This window comes from Lynx rufus, unplaced genomic scaffold, assembly GCF_022079265.1.
Source record: "Lynx rufus isolate CCGP_SWC_20201006 ecotype Redwood Valley unplaced genomic scaffold, mLynRuf1.p SCAF_3, whole genome shotgun sequence".
NCBI classification, from domain to species: domain Eukaryota; kingdom Metazoa; phylum Chordata; class Mammalia; order Carnivora; family Felidae; genus Lynx; species Lynx rufus.
In genome coordinates, this window is record NW_025814845.1 from 159,788,804 (window position 1) to 159,809,276 (window position 20,473).

The 20,473-nt window shown below is 33.9% G+C and overlaps 1 protein-coding gene across 1 annotated transcript in view; it reads left to right on the top strand.

The window, feature by feature from the left end:
* Nucleotides 1-12,189, top strand: part of ADAM2 (ADAM metallopeptidase domain 2) — a 140,936-nt gene extending 128,747 nt beyond the window's left edge. Inside the window, exons 17-20 of the mRNA XM_047092421.1 lie at nt 1,778-1,855; nt 2,094-2,235; nt 10,784-10,943; nt 12,156-12,189. Of these exons, the coding sequence (XP_046948377.1) occupies nt 1,778-1,855; nt 2,094-2,235; nt 10,784-10,943; nt 12,156-12,189 (414 nt within the window). The remainder of the gene's footprint in view (nt 1-1,777; nt 1,856-2,093; nt 2,236-10,783; nt 10,944-12,155) is intronic.
* The last annotated feature ends 8,284 nt before the right edge of the window (nt 12,190-20,473 follow it).

Here is a 20,473-nt window from a genome sequence, read left to right on the forward strand (position 1 = left end):
TAGGTGATAAAGCATCATTGTAACAAAACAGATATATTTCTAACAATAGCAACACTAGTCTGTATCCACAGGTAGAACTTTTATTCTCTTACCCCAACCCCTCAGAATAGCCTGGTCATCAATTTATAATAAGTATATTTCCTTCTTAAACAGAGGTATGGGTTGCCAAAATTATCAGACACTTTAATAATGTGTTATTTCATACTCACCATGTTTAGCAAAACCTTTTTTGGGAAGATTCATTGTCTGGTTTTAAAAATTAGTATATTATTATTATATATTTTTAAGAAGAGACTCCCAAAGAAATACTGACAATATTTAGAAAACATTTTTATAAAAATAATATTTCCAGTTACATGTTCTTTGGTTTGCCATGTCACTCAGAGACTTTTCATAAGGTCAATAAATGTTTAAATATTTTAAAAATATTAAGCATAGTTGAAAGAAGTTGAAAGAAGTCTCAAAAAATAACTGCTAAACTTTTGAGCTTTCTGCGTAGCTTTGCCTACCTCAATCAATCATACTACTACTAAGAGTGTTATATAAACCAGAAACCTTGGTGTCATTGACCCATCTTTCTTTTCATCCTCCAATAAAATCAATTTATCATTAAAATTAAGTGTATTAAACTTTTTAATGATATCTCAAATAGAACCATGAGTTTTCATTACACCATTACCACTCGATTTCACTCTATGGTTATCATGTTCTGGACTACCGTAAGGTGTCCTAATTTGTCTCTCAACATTTTCTATTGCCTTTTCCATCCTTTTTTCCAAAACGTATTTTTATCAGCTCTCCATCTTCCATGAAATCTCTAAAAACAACCAATTGCTTGCAGGTTATAGGCCATCTTTCTGCTTAAGAATGTAAGGCCCCACGGGCTCCTGGGTGACTGTGTCGTTTGAGCATCTGACTTTGGCTCAGGTCATGATCTCACAGTTCATGAAATGGAGCTCCACAGCGGACTCCACACTGGCAATGTGGAACCTGCTTGGTATTCCTACTCTTTCCTCTCTCTCTGCCCCTGCCCCACTTGTGCTTTCTCCCTCTCTCTCTCTCTCTCTCAAAATAAATAAATAAACTTTAAAAAAATAATGTAAGACCCTGCACAATCCTGCCATTACAGTTACTGTCACATCACATTTGGCCTTTTTATTTGTGCATTTCTATATCTTTCACTGCAATATGAACAAAATGAGATTTTTTTTTTGTTCACTGGTTTTTTCTCAGGACAGGCATGCTGTAGGACGCAATTATTTAGTGAATTCATGATTAAATGGTTGTTCTCTGTGTACCAGCTACACTGCTGTTAATATTTCTCAAAAGTTTTGTATTATCTTTCAATGTAGGGTCATTTTAAATATTATTTCTTTTCCTATAAGTACTTTGTCTTTTGTTTCTATCCTTGCCTAAGTCTTGTTCAACATCTGGGGTTGATAAGAGGTTTGATAAGATTAAACTATTCCCACATATCAGATAAATTCCCTGTGCTTTTTTCATTATAGTATTTATGACATAGTTATCTTCACTTTTATTTATTTGATGTTTTTTATACCAGCACAAGAAGAGAAGATACTTCTGTTGTTTTCTTGACTATCAGATAATCAGAGTCTCATCTAGTGCTGGAAACAGCACTATAAATTAATCAACTTATTGCTAGTGTGTTAACACTTATTAAATACCTTTTATATCAGTATCATAGAGAATTCTTTTAATGAAATGTCAAATATAGATGTTATTTCAGTTATTTTACTTTGGCTTATTTTCTTTTCAGGTTTGCAAGAATAAAGAATGTGTAGATGCTGGATATTTGAATTATGATTGTACTCCAGGAAAATGCAATGAACGTGGTGTAAGTGCAGTAATGTGATGTGAGAATAGAAATCACTGAGAGTAATACTAGAAAGTAAACACATAACTGAACACACAAACACAGACACACACACACACACACACACACACACGTTTATATACTCATAAACCACATAAGAATATTGGCCTCATTTGACCTAAGTATTATTTTAAAATTCTACTGGAACACAAATAATTATAGCTCTTATCTTATAAGATGATATTTCTCCTGGTTTCAGGTATGCAATAATAAAAAGAACTGTCACTGTAACCCTTCGTATTTGCCTCCTAATTGTGAAACTAGTGATGATGCATGGACTGGTGGGAGTGTTGACAGTGGAAATTTTCCGCCTCAAGTAGCTGCTGGCCTTGCCAGTTCTGGTAAGTATTAATAAAAAATTGAAAACATAACTAAAACTACATTTTAATTTTATTAAATTTAATAAAATAAATAATATTTTATTTAGTTGTCTATAATCTATATTTAGATTAGATATGGCCTTAATAAATCATATGAGGAAAGTTTATATTTTACTTGTAGAGAGTAATATAACATAGGTAACATATATTATATATAAGGCATATCAGTAAAAGCCCAGGCAGGAAAACAAAAATCACTTTAGCCCTTCACACAGAAGGAATTCAACATAAGGCATCAGGCAACACACAATGGCAGAGATGAAAGCCAATTGGAGAAACTTTAGGCAACACAGGAATCCACTATCACTTCGGCAGTTGGAGGGACAATGAAAGGAGGCAGTATTACTAGTACCAACATCTGAGCCACCTAGCATGACTTGTAACTATGGTCAGGGTTACATACCAGCAGGTAGATCACAAGCAGAGGTACTATCATGAAGAGTTATAGAGCATATAAGCCACTATGGGAGATGGTGCAGAGACAGGGGTTAAATACTATACATAATTTGACTATTCTGACCCTCCAAAAGTTTTTCAGTTACTCGTGTTAGCCTAATATAACTAGAAGTCTGGAGTTCTTAGAAAATGTAGTTTCCTACAATTTTTCTTCAAAGAAGATGGATTTTAGAGTAAGCCAAGCATATCCAATGATGATTAGGGACAGTCTTAATATAAAAACCTAAAGTTCAGATAATTAAAGCAGGTTTTCCCAGATTTTGAGCTAGAGGTAGTTCTTAACATTTCCACATTCATTCCAGTGTTTGCCATATGGTAATAGATTGGTAAGTTAAAAACATTAGAGTATACTTAATGCATTTCAAACTGTTTCCATTCTGTAGAACAATTAGTTTGCAGTAACTTATCTTCAAATCAGCTGTAATTTATTGCTTCTGTCCATGCACACACATGTCATTTCACCAATAATCAGAAGAGACCACTTCTTTCATTGAGTCCAGGTTGACCTTAGTGGTATAACTGATCAATAAAATGTATAGAAGTGAGATTCTGACTGGGTTTTTTAGAATACCAATTCTTGCAACTCTCATTGTTGGAATGCTCATTCTGTTGAAAATCATCTTCCCTATTTGAAATTTGACTACATTGAGACACAAAATATGAATTCCCCAAATTCATGACACACAAAATGAACAAAATTAAATGATTGTTTTAAGTTTCTATGTTTGGGTAAAGTTTCCTGCACCTCTTTCTATCTATAATAGAAAACAATTTGGTAACCAGATAGTGTATTTATATAAAAGGAATCCAAGACATATGGCATTAGCTTTAGAATTGGATGGTACATGGAAGGTAGAAAGTCATCTAGGAAACTGTTGAAGACTTTTGGTATATGTTGAAATTGTCTTGAGAATACTGTTGGTGAACAATTCAAAGATAGCTTTAAAACATGTTATTAGAAATTGGAGAAATAAGGACATTTATTATGAAGTGGCAAATTGTTTGGCATCACTGTTGCCTATGACAATATGGAAAATAGAATTTATGGTTCTGGTCAGCAAGATTTCCAGGTAGATTGTAAAGATTTCCAGTAGGTGATTTAATTTGCCTATGATAAAGTATGAGAAGAGAATAATAGTTAATGAAGACACATTTCAATTCTCAAGTAAAATGTAGATCAAATATAAAAGACAGGATTTTGTGTTTTGTTTTGGTTTGGTTTAGTTTGAAAATAAAATATTCTCATCCTTAGACTCTTCCAACAAAACATGCTTATTGAGAGAAATGGCTAAAAACTAAATCTGAGATATTGAACAATAAAATTTGACATCAGTTAACAATTAAGTCAAGCATGTAACTGTAAGACTCTTTTAAATCCTAAAAAAAAACAAAGTGATGAATTTTATAGATCTTATCTATGCAAAAGGTCTTCTAAGTGTTGTATTAGAATGCTTCTAAAAACTCTGAAAAAGTAAGGCTAAGAAGAATGTTGAATAAGTTATCTCATAGCAGCCTCACCAGGGTCCAATATAGTAAAAATGTTACCTCAAAAAGATTTGTGGGCATGACTTTTCCTTTGATTAATGGGGTGTACTTTTTATTTGACACACAAGAAGCCCACACATTTTAAAGGAATTGTATCAGCTCAGACTAAAAGTGATCAAAATAGTACATAAATTCTTTGAGTCCCAATTAGTTATGGGCAAGAAACAAGGCTGATAAAGCTATTCAGTTGTAAAAATGGCTATTCTTATGGAAAAGGAATTATAAATCAAAGATATAACCAAGAAACCAGAATTAAAATTTCTTTAGCCTGTGGGTTTATAATTTTTAAATATCAATACCAACAAAAATAACCAGCCCCCCACCCCAACTCTAGAAATAGATGTTTTCACAAGTTAAATCCAGAACATTTTTGCAAGGAAGAAATACCATTTTCAAAAAACTGGTAGGAAGGACTTTTATCACCTCGTTGTATAAGGAAAATATAACCCTGATACCAAATCCAGACAAGTAAGTTAACATAGATAAAATTACAGAAAAACATCTTTTATAAAAACAGATGTAAACATTCTTACCAATATATTAGCATATTCTATAGCTATCTATATTAAAAGGATAGTAATCTGGACTAATTGGGATTTATCTTAGAAAAGCAAGTCTCCTGTATCACTTGAAAGTCAATCAGTGGAATTCATCAAATCAATGAAATTATTTTTAAAAAGTATACGATTTTCTCATGTGATGCATAAAAATCATTTGACAAAAAATTCAACACCTATTTATGAATTTTTTTTTAAAAAACAGCGAACTAACAGAAGTAAACTTGATCAATCTGATAAACAGCATCAACAGAAAATGTACCTAATACAACTTATGATGAAGTACATTGTTTTTCAAAAAAAAAAAAAATTCAAAGCAGGGGAACAAATTATGCTCTCACCATACCTATTCAACATTTTCCCATAAATCGTAGCCATCCTAGCTAGTGCAATAACAAAAAACAAGAAATCAAGAACATAAAGATTATTATCAGAAAGGATGAAATGAGACTGCATATGTTGTCGTTAAGTACAATATTAAATCCTAAGGGATCTACAAAAGACTTCTAGAAGTAATATATTTTGAAAGATCAGAGGAAATAATGTTCAAAAGTTAGTAGTATTGTTTTATAATAACAGCAGTAAATGGAAACCAACTTATAATTAGTACTATTTACACTATTATAAAAATATAATATTTTGGAAATAAATTTAACAAAATATGTATAATATCTTTACACTGAAACTAAAACAGAAATGTGGACAGATGTTAAACATAAAAATAAGTTGAGAAATTTGCCATGTACACCAGGTTTATTATTTTAAGATTCTCACCAAATCTATAGATTAAAAAACCCAATCATAAGAGCATGCAACTTTTTATATATTAATATTTGATTCTAAAATATTTGTAAAAGTGCTCAGAATAGCTAAAAAAAATTAATTAATTAATTAAAAAAACAACCCACCCTGAAAAAAAGCTTAGTCTATTTCCCTTATATTGAATTTAGTATATTACAGATTTAAATATAGTTATGTTAATGAAGACAGTGTGGCATTGGTAATGGATAGATATACAAACAGATCAATGATATGGAATATGGAATAGGGAGTCTTGATATATGGTTAAACATTTTTTTCAAGGAAGATACAAAGATAGTTCAATGAATAAAAATCATTTCAAAACATTGTACTGTAACAATTGAATATCTACATAAGACCATTGACCCTTAAAATCTCAACTTGCCAATTTATATGGAATAAATCATAAATCTAAATGCATAAATGAAAACTATATATCTTCATGAGGGAAGCAGGGGAATTTTTAAAAAAAAATTTAAATATTTATTTTTGAGAAAGAGAGAGAGAGAGAGAGACAGAGCATGAGTGGGGGAGGGGCAGAGAGCGAGGGAGACAGAATCTGAAGCAGGCTCCAGGCACTGAGCTGTCAGCACAGAGCCCAAGAACTGTGAGATCATGAACTGAACCAAAGTCGGAAGCTTAACTGACTGAGCCACCCAGGTACCCCAGGAAGCAGGGAAATTTCTACATGACCTTGGAATAAGCAATAATTTCTTAGACAAGACGTGAAAATACATACCAATACAATACAATACAATACAATAAAAGAAAGGTATTTTGGAACTCATGAAAATTTTATCACATGTACAGTATTTCTTAATAAAAATAGAGTATTGAGAAAGACTGCGTCTGCTCTTCAGAGGGGTCACACTTTCTATTCATCTATATTATCAAACAGTTCTGAAGAGAAACTACAGAATAAAGAGTTCTGAGTACAAATAGCAAAGGATAGGACTATTATAGAAGTTAGAAAAAATTTTGGGGGCACTGATGCTATAAACCTATCTACTTCGTTTAAAAACATGTTAATTTATAAAACTATAAAAGTTTAAAAATTTTATGCTAATAGTCATATTAAAATATAGAAATGATTTATTTTTTAAATGACTCTCCAAAAATTTTATTTACTTATTTATTTATTTATTCAATTAAAGTTAGTTAACATATAGTGTAATAATGATTTCAAGAATAGAATTTAGTGATTCATCACTTACATATAACACCCAGTGCTCATCCCAACAAGTGCCCTCCTTAATGTCCATCACACATTTAACCCATCCCCCCACTCAACATCCTGCCAGAAACCTTTAGTTTGTTCTCTGTATTTAAGAGTTTGCTTCCCTCTCTGTTTTTATCTTACTTTTCCTTTCCTTATTCTATGTCCATCTGTTTTGTTTCTTAAGTTCCACATATATTTGTCTTTTTCTGACTGACTTTTCAGTTAACATTACATTGTAGTTCAATCCACGTTGTTGCAAATGGCAAGATTTCCTTCTTTTTGATTGCTGAGTAATACTCTATTGTATATATATACTACATCTTTATCCATTCATTAGTCAATGGACATTTGGCTCTTTCCATAATTTGGATATTGTTGATAGTGCTGCTATAAACATTGGGGTGCATAGGGCCTTTCAAATCAGCATTTTTGTATCCTTTGGATCAATTCCTAATTGTGCAATTGCTCAGTCCTAGGATGGTTCTATTTTTAATTTTTTGAGGGACCTTCATAGTGTTTGCCAGAGTAGCTGCACCAGTTTGCATTCTTACCAACATGCAAAAATGTCTCTCATTTCTCTGCATGCTCACGAACATCTGTTGTTGCCTGAGTCATTAATTTCAGCCATTCTATGGGTGTGAGGTGATATATCATTGTGGTTTTGATTTGTACATCCCTGATGATGAGTGATGTTGAGCATCTTTTCATGTGTCTATTAGCCATCTGGATGTCTTCTTTGGAAAAGTGTCTATTCATGTCTTTTGCCCATTTCCTCACTGGTTGATTTGTTTTTTGGGTGTTGGGTTTTGATAAGTTCTTTATAGATTTTGGATACTAATCCCTTATCTGATATGTCATTTGCAAATATCTTCTCCCATTCCGTTGGTTGCCTTTTAGCTTTGCTAAAAGGATTGTTTCTTTCACTGTGCAGAAACGAGGTCCCAATAGTTCATTTTTGCTTTTGTTTCCCTTGCCTCCAGGACATACCTAGTAAGAAGATGCTGCAGCCGAGGTCAAAGAGGTTGTTGCCTGTTTTCTCCTTTAGGGTTCTGATGGTTTCCTGTCTCACATTTAGGTCTTTATCCATGGTAAATTTATTTTTTTGTGTATGCTGTAAGAAAGTGGTCCAGTTTCATTCTTCTGCATGTCATCGTCCAGTTTTCCCAACACTATTTCCTAAAGAGACTATCTTTTTATCATTGGTTACTCTTTACTGCTTTGTCAATGATTAGTTGGGTCCATTTCTAGGTTTTCTATTCTGTTCTACTGATCTATGTGTCCGTTTTGTGCCAGTACCATACTGTCTTCATGATTACAGCTTTGTAATACAGCTTGAAGTCCAGGATTGTGATGCCTCCAGCTTTGGTTTCCTTTTTCAACATTACTTTGGCTATTTGGGGTCTTTTCTGGTTCCATACAAATTTTAGAATTGTTTGTTGTAGCCCTGTGAAGAACGCTTGTGTTTTTTTGATAGGGATTGCACTGAATGTGTTGACTGCTTTGGGTAGTATCAACATTTTAACAATATTTGTTTTTCAGTCCATGACCATGGAATATTTTTCCATTTTTTTTGGTGTCTTATTCAATTTCTCTCATATACTGTCTATAGTTTTCAGCATACAGATATTTTACCTCTTTGGTTGAATTTATTCCTTGGTATTTTATGGTTTTTGGTGTAATTGTAAATGGGAGCGATTCCTTAATATCTCTTTCTGCTACTTCATTATTGGTGTATATAAATGCAACTGATTTCTGTATGTTGACTTTATATCCTGTGACTTTGCTGAATTCCTGGATCAGTTCTAGCAATTTTTTTTGTGGTGTTCTTCAGGTTTTCTTCATGTAGAGTATCATGTCATCTGCAAAGAGTGAAAGTTTGACTTCTTCCTTGACAGTTTGTATGCTTTTTTTTTCCTTTGTGTTATCTGATTGCTGAGGCTATGACTTCCAGTACCATGTTGAACCACAGTGGTGAGAATGGAAAACCTTGTTGTGTTCCTGATCTTAGGGGGAAGGTCTCAGTTTTTCCCAATTGAGGGTGATATTAGCTGTAAGTCATTCATATTTGGTCTTTATGATGTTGAGGTATGTTCCTTATATCCCTACTTTCTTGAGAGTTTTTTATCAAAAAATGATGCTGTGTTTTGTCAAATGTTTTTTTCTCCATCTATTGAGAGGATTATGTGGTTCTTATACATTTTTAATAATGTGTTGTGTCATATTGATTGATTTGTGGATATTGAACCATCCCTGCAGCCCAGGAATAAATCCTACTTGATTGTGGTGAATAATGATTTTAATGTATTGTTGGATTTTTTTGCCAATATGAGAATTTTTGCACCCATATTAATCGGGGAAATTAGTATGTAATTCTCCTTTTCAGTGGAGTATTTGTTTTTTGGAGTCAAGGTAATTCTGGCTTAATAGAATGAATTTGGAAGTTTTCCTTCCATGTGTATTTTTTGGAATGGCTTCAAAAGAATAGTTACTAGATTTTCTTTAAATGTTTGGTAGAATTCCCCCGAGAAGCCATCTCATACTGAACTCTTGTTTGTTTGGAGATTTTGATTACTGATTCAATTCCTTTACTGATTATGGGTCTGTTCAAATTTTCTATTTTTCCTGTTTCAGTTTGGTAGTTTATTTGTTTTTAGGAATTTATCCATTTCTTCCAGATTGCTCTATTTGTCATATAATTGCTCATAATATTCTCTTGTTATTGTTTGTATTTCTGTGGTGTTGGCTGTGATCTCTTTCATTCATGATTTTATTTATTTTGGGTCCTTTCCTATTTAATTTTGATAAATCTGGTTAAAGGTTTATCAATTTTGTTAATTCTTTCAAAGAACCAGCTCCTAGTTTTGTTGATCTGTTCTATTTTTTTTAATTAAAAAAAATGTTTACTCATTTTGAGAGAGAGAGCGTGCACATGAGTGGGGGAGGGGCAGAGAGAGAGAGGGAAACACAGAATCCAAAGCAGGCTTCAGGCTATGAGCTGTCAGCACAGAGCCCAATGTGGGGCTCACACTCACAAACTGAGAGACCATAACCTGAGCTGAAGTAGGAGGCTTAACCAACTGAGCCACCCAGGCACCCCTCTACTATCTTTTTTCATATCTTTATGAAAGATAAAGGTATCTAATATCTAATCTTTATTTCCCTTCTTCTGCTGGTTTGGGGCTTTATTTGCTGTTCTTTTTCCAGCCGCTTTATGTATAAAGTTAGCTTGCGTGTTTGAGACATTTCTTCCTTCTTTAGGAAGGCCTGGATTGCTATATAATTCCCTCTTATGACTGCCTTAGCTGTATCCCAAAAATTTTGAACTATTGTGTTTTCGTTTTCATTGGCTTCAATGTACTTTTTAATTTCCTCTTTAATTTCTTGGTTAACCCACTCATTCTTTAGTCGAATGTTCTTTAATATCCAAGTATTTCTGTTCTTTCTAAAATTTTTCTTGTGATTTCAAGTTTCATAGTGTTGTGGTAAGAAAATACACATGGTAGGAGCTTGATCTCTTTGTACTTGTTGAGGGCTGAGAATTGAACCAGTATGCTATCTATTCTGGAGAATGTTAAATGTTCACTGGAGAAGAATAGGTATTCTGCTGCTTCAGGATGAAATGTTCTTAATATATCTGTTAAGTGCATTTGGTACAGTGTGTCATTCAAAGCCATTGTTTCCTTATTGATTTTCTACTTAGGTAATCTGTCCATTGTTTTAAGTGGGGTGTTAAAGTCCCCACTTATAGCATTGTATTTTTATCAATGATTTTCTTTATGTTTGTGATAAATTGATGTACTTATTTTAGTGTCTCAGCGTTGGGGGCATAAATATTTACAGTTGTTAGATCTTGATGGATAGACCCCCTTAAGAAATGTCTTTATTATATTCCTGGTAATTGCTTTCAAATCACTGGTGTTTTCTCTCCTAGAAAGACGCTACATTGAAAATGCTTATCATTCCAAACCTACAAGATGGCCATTTTTCCTACTCATTCCTTTTTTCATTATTCTCTGTTTACTGATTGCCGCACTGGTAAAAGTTTATTTCCAAAGAAACAAATGGAGAACTGAGGAGTATACAAGCGATGAGTATATTGATTTCATATTTAAGATTCATTCCTTTTATCATTTTTTGGCGTATATATGACCTATTAATAAATAACAGCATGATGATGTGAATAATAATTCAGATTTAATTTTTATCTTCATGTAAAATATAATACTTAATATATTAATAATCAGTATAGTGCATAATAAATAGAATATTTAAAAGGTCAGGAATTTTAATATTGTAACAACTTGAACTCTGTTGGGATAAATTTAAGTGGAAACGATTTTTAGTTAATGTTTATCTACCTCTTTTTATTATTTGATCTTAATTATTAAATATGTATTAAACATTATTACTTTATTTTTTATTATTTATATATTTCAAAGTATTTTGTGCATACTATTTTATTAAAAGGAAACAGAGAAATCTAAAAGAGTAATTAGTTTTTTAGGCTGTTAAATAAATTGAAAGTTAGGCAACCAAAGGTTGAAAAGATTAAAAGTTAATAAATAGTAGACTGAAATATCGAGATTATAGTCAAGGCTAATCTTCAGAAAAAATAAAATAAGTTTTCATTAAAAAACCTTAGAAACATCTGAAAATATGCTTCAAAAATAAAAATAAATATTATACTTGTGTTACTTTTCTTCAGAGGAATTGCTATAAAATAATTTGTGCCTTTGGGTTCTGTGTTGCTATTCATTTTACTTAATAAACATTAAATTTTATTAAAATATTTAAAGTTCATAAGATAATATAAATAAAAGAGAATATGTTTCACAGAAATGATTTGAAAATGTTATGTAACATTTCTGAAATAATATGCAGGGTGTAAAATAGTTAACATAATTCAATTTGAAAGGATATTCATATGTTGGGTGACTTTATTGTGGAAAAATGATACCAAATATCTTTGGGAGAGAAAGTAGCTGGTAAAATTCATAGAAATAAATATTGCAGAAGATGAATCACAAGAAAGCTTAATGTTATTTAGCTAATAGTGTTATTAATATGAAAATTATGCATTCATTTTTAGGTAAATTTATATTAATGTATTTTTTTCTCATGTTAATCTTGATTACTAATTGATCAGTGTTCTCAGTGGTAATATATTCTTAAGGAGTGCTTAGTCTCAGATCTTAGATAGGAATTCAGAGCTGTATCAATATTGAAAGTGTATACAGAGTTTTGTGGAACAGTCTTGAAGAAAATATAATTTTAAGTGATTATATTTATTTTGAAATATATAGGCAACTTGAAAGTGAGAGTGAACCTAGGGAGTAGCCAGGAAAACAATCCATCATATCACAGTGAGTATAAAATAATGTAAGAGTGAAAGGTAGAGACAGAGAAACAGAAAATTTAATGTATTAGATAAATTTAAATAATATAATATATATTTAATGGTGATATATTGCTACATAGAATAAAAATTGAATTCAAAAATATTTTTCAATATTGTAAACTATGTCATAGGCATTGTAAACTATAAATGACTTTCCAATTTTCATTTAAAAATTTATTTGCAGTGTGATGTTTTAAATTTGTTTCTTATAACATTTAATCTTTTAGCATTTGTGTATTAAGTTGGTTAAAAATAAATAACATGATAGAACTCTGTAATAAGGGTAACCCCATGCTATTTGTTGAATTAATCATTTTTAACTTGATTGGTCAAACAGGTAACTTTTTCCTTTTCATTTATTCTTCCAGAATAATTATCTTCGATGGACAGAAAAAATGAAAAAAACAAAAACAAAAACAAAAAACAAAAACAAAACAAACCACAGTTACCTGCATTGCCTGATTGGGATTCAAAACCTGCATGTTATGGTTCTGATCTAACAAGAAAAGATAGAAGATTTCTCATATAACAAATGTAATATAAATTTATAGTTACATATAAAATTCTACAGATGAATTATTTGTAAGAAAGTCATATTTATGAATTTTTATATTAAATATTTATTTTTGAAGTTATACTAATTGTTAGTATGCACTAACTCTGTTAAGCAGTAGGCATGAGATAAAGAAAGGTTATAATAAATCTAATGTCATGATTAAAGGTCACTATTATATTTTAAATTGCAATGCTATGTAGTTACATTATAGTCAGGTCCATTGCCAATCAAAAAACAATGATTTGGAAATAATTCTCAATTATATGCTGCTCACAAAAGATGTACCTCAGTTATATAAAGGTTCAAGGTAAAGAATGGAAAGATACCATGGAAATTTATATAAAAAACCTTATACAAAAAAAAGCTTGATCAACTTTAACAGTGAAAGCATTCATAGAGTTAAAGAAAATTATAATTAAAATGTTTATTCTTAAGAGTAAGTTATAATAAAAAAATGCATTAGTCAAGGTTCTCCAGAGAAACAGAATGAATAGAATATCAATGATTGATGATGAGATGACAGATAGATGATAGATAGGTAGATATATTATAGATAGATGATATATAGAGAGAGGGATTAATGTAGATAGATAATGAGAAGATTTGTTATAGGAATTGGCTCATATATTTATGGGGGCCAAAAAATCCAATGATCTGCTATGTGGAACGTGGAGAACCAGGGAAGGTCATAGTGAAATTTAGTATGGGTGTGAAAGCTGGAGACTTGGAAAGCCCATGGTCTAAGTTTAGGTATGACTTCAAAACTGAGAACCAGGAATGCCAATGCATGTCCCAGGCAGGAGAAGATGGATGTCTTAGCTTAAACATAACGCAAATTCATCCTTTCTCTGTCTTCTTTTTTTTTCTTTCTAATCAGTTTCTCAAAAGATTGAATAATACCTACTTCCATTGATGAGGTTAATCTTCACTCAATCTTTTGATTAAAATGCTAATCTCCTCCAGAGATACACTCACAGACACAACCAGAAATAATGATTTATCAGATTTCTGGTGGTTCGTAAATTAACATATAAAATTAATCATCACAAGTCTATCCCTGCTCAACTTGCAATCATATACTTATTCTCCAAATATCATAACTATAATGTGATATAAGTATACTGAATACAAACAAAAATGCACTAATTCCTTGCCCAGAAAAGTAGATAAAATCCTTGAATGATGTTCACTATTCTCCTGATATCTTTTAACTTAAATACTATGATTTAAAATCAGCAATATTTAAATACTGACATAAAGTCAAAATGTCTTATGCTATAAGAGAGTAAGGGAGGAAAGAAAACAAAGATACTTGCTTAAGATATGTATATATACACACAAAAATGTACTTATGACATTATAAGGAGGAAACACTCATGACATTACAGTCTTCACTTTTGTAACTGTCATGTGGTTGTAGCTGGTAGTTACAACTACGTTCTTTTACAACCCATTCTGTTTTCTCTTTGACCTCAGAAAGCACCTGGGATGGTTTGGTGACCAAAACCTTCACTTCTGAAGGGTCTGGACCATTAGCAGTCCTGTTGTGGTAGTTTTCGATTGGCTTTAATTATAGGGCATGGTAATACTAAGAGAAATCCTGAAAAATTCCAGTCTCCTTCTCAAGGAATCATTGTTGTGTCTCCTCGTGAAAGCATTTCTCCTTCTGAGAATAAGACCTCTAGGCCAGCACAGCATGAAGTCATGGAAACAAGAAACACAAATTTTGTTAGTGGGTCACTTGGGGTAATAATGAATGGTCCCATTTATATTTCCACCCTTCAATTCCTGGACCCATGAATCCTGGTTATGTGAGAAATAGCACCATATATGAACACTGATTCAGAGCATAAACAGTCTTTGTAGAGAACTTTATCTCAGCCCCAAAAGATATTTCCACCTAGCTGATGATGTAACTGAGTGTTCAAAAGGCCATTCCAGTCAAGTCAGTTGCTTCAGGATAGTGGGGAACTAGTGAATTCCATGAGCCCAGGATCATTGCCACACTTCTTTTTCTCTGAAGTTAGTTCCTTGATCAGAAGAAATGCTGAGAAGAAAACATAATGATAGGTAAGGCATTCTATAATTCCATGGAGGATAGTTTTGGCAGAAGCACTGCATGTAGGGAAAGCAAATCAAAATCCATAGCAAGACTCTATTCCAATAAAGAAAAACGTTGCCCCTTCCATGATGGAAGTGGTCCAATGTAATCAACCTGTCACTAGTTTTCTTTCTGGCTGATCATCCTAGAAAATGGTGCTACACCTGACAGAATTGACCTGTGCTGCTGGCAGATTAGGCACTCAGCAGTGATTGTAACCATGTAGGGCTTGGTGAGTGGAAGTTCATGTTGTTGAGCCAAATCATAACCTCCATCTCTGTTACCATGACCACTTTGTTCATGAGCCCTTTCAGAAAGAATAGGTGTGATTAGAGAAATAGGCTGACTAGTATCCACAGAATGAGTCGTCCTCTCCGTCTGATTATTAAAATTATTAACTTCTCTGCTGAGTTCCCCATTTAGTTAAAAACCACTTGGGACACAACTATCTTCACTTTTTTTGTCTTTTCAGAGAAGTATATCTATAAAAGTTTTCCCCAAATTTCTCTGTCACCAATTTCCCACTTCTCTTCCTTTCAAGTGCTTGACCATCCAACTAACCCGTTGGCTACAGCCCATGAATCAATATTCAATTACATGTCTTGGTATTACTCCTTCCAAGAAAAGTTCACAACTAAGTACACTGCCTGGAGTTATTTCCTCTTGGGAGGGTTTCCTTTTTTTTTTTTTTATTTTTTTTTATTTTTTTAAATTTTTTTTTTCAACGTTTATTTATTTTTGGGACAGAGAGAGACAGAGCATGAACGGGGGAGGGGCAGAGAGAGAGGGAGACACAGAACCGGAAACAGGCTCCAGGCTCTGAGCCATCAGCCCAGAGCCCGACGCGGGGCTCGAACTCACGGACCGCGAGATCGTGACCTGGCTGAAGTCGGACGCTTAACCGACTGCGCCACCCAGGCGCCCCAGGAGGGTTTCCTTTTACTGCTGTCTTCAGGAATGTCCAAGAGAAAGACTGTAGTGTTTTAGCTCTCCATTTTCTAGTGGTTCTTGCATACTGTGCAGAATCGTCTGTAAACTAGGTCCAAGTCTTCTCTTTCTTCAGCTAATGGTAAATAAACCCCATAAGGCCATAAGTATAAGCTTGGAGGGAGAGACAAGGCAGTGTGGCAATAGAGGGGACCATGAGCATTTAAGCCACTTATTTATGTAACCTACCTCTGCTTTCAGGGCCTGCTTGGGCCTGATCATGTTATTAGTATTTACATTTGATGATGGAGTGCTGTTGTGCATGATTAATTTCATGGCTTGGTGGGTCAGAAAACACTCAGTTCATGATAGGAAGCTGAGGTTGTATGGAAGTCGGTGGCCCATGGTCAGGAATTCAATCTCTACAAAGACCCAGCAGCAGGCCAAGAGCTGTTTCTGAAAAAGAAAGTAGTTATCTATAGGTTATGGCAGGGATTTCCTCCAAAATCCTAAAGACCTGCATTATGATATGCATCTGTGGAGCCTGTGAAAGTCTCCAAAGAGCATCCCTACCTGCAACTGACACTTCAACCATCATGGAATATGTTGGATCATATGGCCCAAGTGGTAAAGCAGCTTGATTTGAAGCCTGTACCTGTTGCAGAACCTTCTCTTATTTTGGGCCCCACACGAAATTCAAACAAAATAATTTTTTTTTTGGAAAGCCCAACAATACATGGAAATTAATACAATACATGGAATCCAATGAAAATGAAAACATGATAGTCAAAAACCTTTGAGATGCAACAAAGGCAGTCATAAGAGGGAAGTATATAGCAATCCAGGTCTTCCTTGAGAAGGAAGAAAAGTCTCAAATATACAACCTAACTTTCCACCTAAAGGAGCTGCAAATAAAGCCCAAAACCAGCAGAAAGAGGGAAATAATAAAGACTAAAGCAGAAATGATACCAAAATTTTAAAAAATCAGTAGGACATCTCAATGAAACTAGGAGCTAGTTCTTTGCTAGAATTTACATAATTGAGGGGTGCCTCTGGTGGTTAAGCATCTGACTCTTGAATTCGGTTCAGGTCATGATCTCTTGGCTCAGGAGATGATGGTGCAATGCCTGTTTAAGATTTTCTCCTCTCTCTCTCTCTGCCCCTCCACTGCTCTCTCTCTATCTCTCTCTCAAAATAAGTAAATAAACTTAAAAAATAATTTACATAATAAGCCCCTAGGCAGACTTAACAGAAAAGCAAAAGGACTCAAGTGAATAAAATCAAGAATGAGAGAGATCACAACCAACAACAAAGGAGTACAATTATAAGAGAATATTTTGACAAACTATATGTCAACAAATAAGGCAATTTGGAAGAAATGGATAGATTCCTAGAAACATATAAAATACTAAAACTGAAATAGGAAGAAATAGAAAATTGGAACAGATCCACAAGCAGCAAAGAAATTGAAACACTAATCAGAAATCTCCCAACAAACAAAAGTCCAGGGCAGGATGGCTTTCCAGGGAAAATCTACCACATATTTAAAGAAGAATTAATATATATTCTTTTGAAACTGTTCCAAAAAATACAAATGGGAGGAAAAGTTGCAATCTCAATCTATGAGGCCAGAATTATCTTAATTCGAAAACCAGACAAATCTCCCACTAAAGGAGAATTTTAGGCCAATTTCTATGATGAACACGAATGCAAAAATTCTCAACAAGATATTAGCAAATTGAGGGGGGCCAAGATGGCAGAGAAGCATGCAAGTTTTTTGTGTCTCTCATTCCTGAAGTGCAGCTAGATCAACACCAAACCATTTTGCACACCTAGAAAATTGATCTGAGGATAAACATGACAATCTGCATAACTTGAACCACAGAACTCAGCAGCTTCATGGTTTGGAGAGGTAAACTGGGGGAGAGAGAAGCCATGGAGGGTAGGGAGCTGTTTTTGCTTGTGGGGAGAGGATGGAGACAGTGGACAGAGTACAGGAAAAGTACTCTCCCCAAAAGCAGGTGGAGAGAAAGAGAAAGAGTGGAAACATCCATAAGGGACTTAATAAGAAAGGCAGAAAGGGGAAGGAGAGGGTTTGGATAACCTTAAGACTGTATGAACAGGAGAGTGCATATTCTGAAACTCTGTAGCTCGATCCATGGCAGAGCTCTGGTGGGAAGGGCAAATCCCCAGGATCAGACAGCAAAATCTGAGGTGTCTGAGAGGACATATGGTAGAGGCTGTGCAGCCTCCCCACAGGCAAAAGTCCCAGCAGACCCTGGAGGACAACCATGTTTGCTGATGTTGGAATAAGGACATTAAGGGGTGGTGAATCCTGGTGCCAGATGTATGTTGTGATTTACCATAATCCCTGAAAGGCTGCTGCTACATGATCATGCAAACTTTTTCAGGGGCAGGCTGGCACCCAGCTGCAGTCTCTGGACATCTTCAGCAGCAAGATGATCTGAACGTTCCCAGGGGTAGGCAGGCCAGACACCTGGCCATTGCTCAGCAAACCCTCCCCCAGAGGGTCTGAGTGGGTCAAAGCTGCAGGGCCCTCAGTGCTGGGTTTGGTAATACAGCCGTCTCTGAGATAAAACTCAGGAGGGAGTTGCTGCCTGGTGGGCTGACGGTTTGGTCACAGACAGTGTAGAAGTGGGGAGTGGACTGAAGCGGGAGACAAAGGAGGGATGTTTGGTTGCCGGTGGGCAAGAGCACGGAGTTCTAATACTAGAGACTGGGTAGCTGGGTGATGCCATTTTCACCTCTCCTGTGCATGCGCATGCATGTGTACACCTGCCACAAAGATCCACCACAGGACACTAAGCAGCACTGTCTAGTGAAGAATGGAGCTGTTATGCCAAGCCCCACCAAGTCCAACTGTGCAGACAGCGCTCTAGAGGAACAAACATCACAAGTCTCTCTGCCTGCTTAGTTTACAGACTATGAAGTGTTTCATAGTTTGACTTGTAGGGAAAACTGGAAGTAATTTTAATTGTATTCCATTCTGTTCACTGGGCCATCTATTCATTTTTTTTTGTTTTTCTTATTTGTGAGTACAGAATACGATTTATTTTCTTTTTCTATAAAAAACATTTTTCTTTAACTTTTTCCACTATAATTTTGAAATTTTTGTAAATGTTTTATTCTGTTTTACTTTCATCATTTCATTATATTCTATTTTATTGTATTCTTATTTTAAATTTTCAAACGTTTTCTTTCTTTTTTTCTTTTTTTTTCTTTCCCTTTTTTCTCAATTCTATCAAGCTTCTTTCAACAATCAGATGAAAACACGCCTAGGATCTAGCATTCTTTATTTGATTTTTTTGTGTGTTGTTTTTAATTTATCTTTTGCCATACTTAGAAATTTATTATAATTTTATTATTTTTGAATGTTTGACATTGAACATAAAAATGTAAAGCCTCCAAATAATACTGAAGTTTTTTAAAAGGGTGGTTTGCCATTCTCTCTGCCTGGTAATAATAGTTTTAGGCATTTACTTACTCAACAAGGCCCAGATTACCTCTTATGTTCTTGAGTCTCTAGAATATTCAACTGAATGCCTGCTCATCAAACCTCTCATCTCCAAACCTTTCTGTTTTATGAGAATTCTAAAAGGTTTATTCTAGCTTTCAGTATACTTTCTTTGAGGTGTCCTAACCCATGTGGCAAAGTAATTGACAAATATCCTGAGGCAAAAAGCACCTGCATTCTTGTCCCTGTTACTTTTCTGTACCCCATGCCCAATAGTGGTCTACTGCAGAGGAAACCTTGAATTTTCACATCCTACCAATACCTGGAATCTACAGATGCTGAGATTAAAGCACCCAAAGAACTCAGCTCAAATGTGTCATTATCCCCTCTCCAATATTTTCAGCACCTAGTTACCATTGTTCAGCAACTCTAGATTGCATTCAAGCACATGATATTTGCTTTTTTTCTGTTTTTTTTTCTAGTTTTCTCACCCAGAAGAAGCAGAAGTTCCCATCACCAAATGATGTATAAATTTGATTCAATGTCCATACAGTCTCAGCAGATAGTTTTATTAACATGAAAATTTAGGTAGCCAAGTATAACTAAGTCACTCATTTAAGATGATAGTGAATTTGGAGGACTTAAATTGCCAGACACCAACATTTATGTTACCGAGAGAGTATTATATTTCAATAGTAAACAAATAAGCCAAAAGACTGTATATAATGTGTATAATATATGTAAGTTGGTTAATGAGACCATTGATAAAATACAGCATTGGGAAAAAAAGTTTTTTTCCATCAACATGGGTCAATTGGCTATCCATATGGAAAGAAAAAATTCCTAGTATCCTGGTATTTGTTTTATGGTATTTAGAATAGTAAATTCAGATGAATCAATATAATAATGTTATAGGCTATAAAATAGTGTGAATGTAAAATACAAAATAATTAATCTTATAGAAGATAACAAGAGAATGTATTATGGCTTTGGGATAGGCAGTTTCTTGAGTGTGCTACAATAACCTGAAACAAAATTTCAAATAAAATTGTAACTTTGGAATATATTCTATTCATCCAAAGATGCTGTTGAGAAAATGATAAAGCAAGTCACAGATTAGGAACATTTGCAACACATAAAAACTCACAATGTTTCATGTGCAGT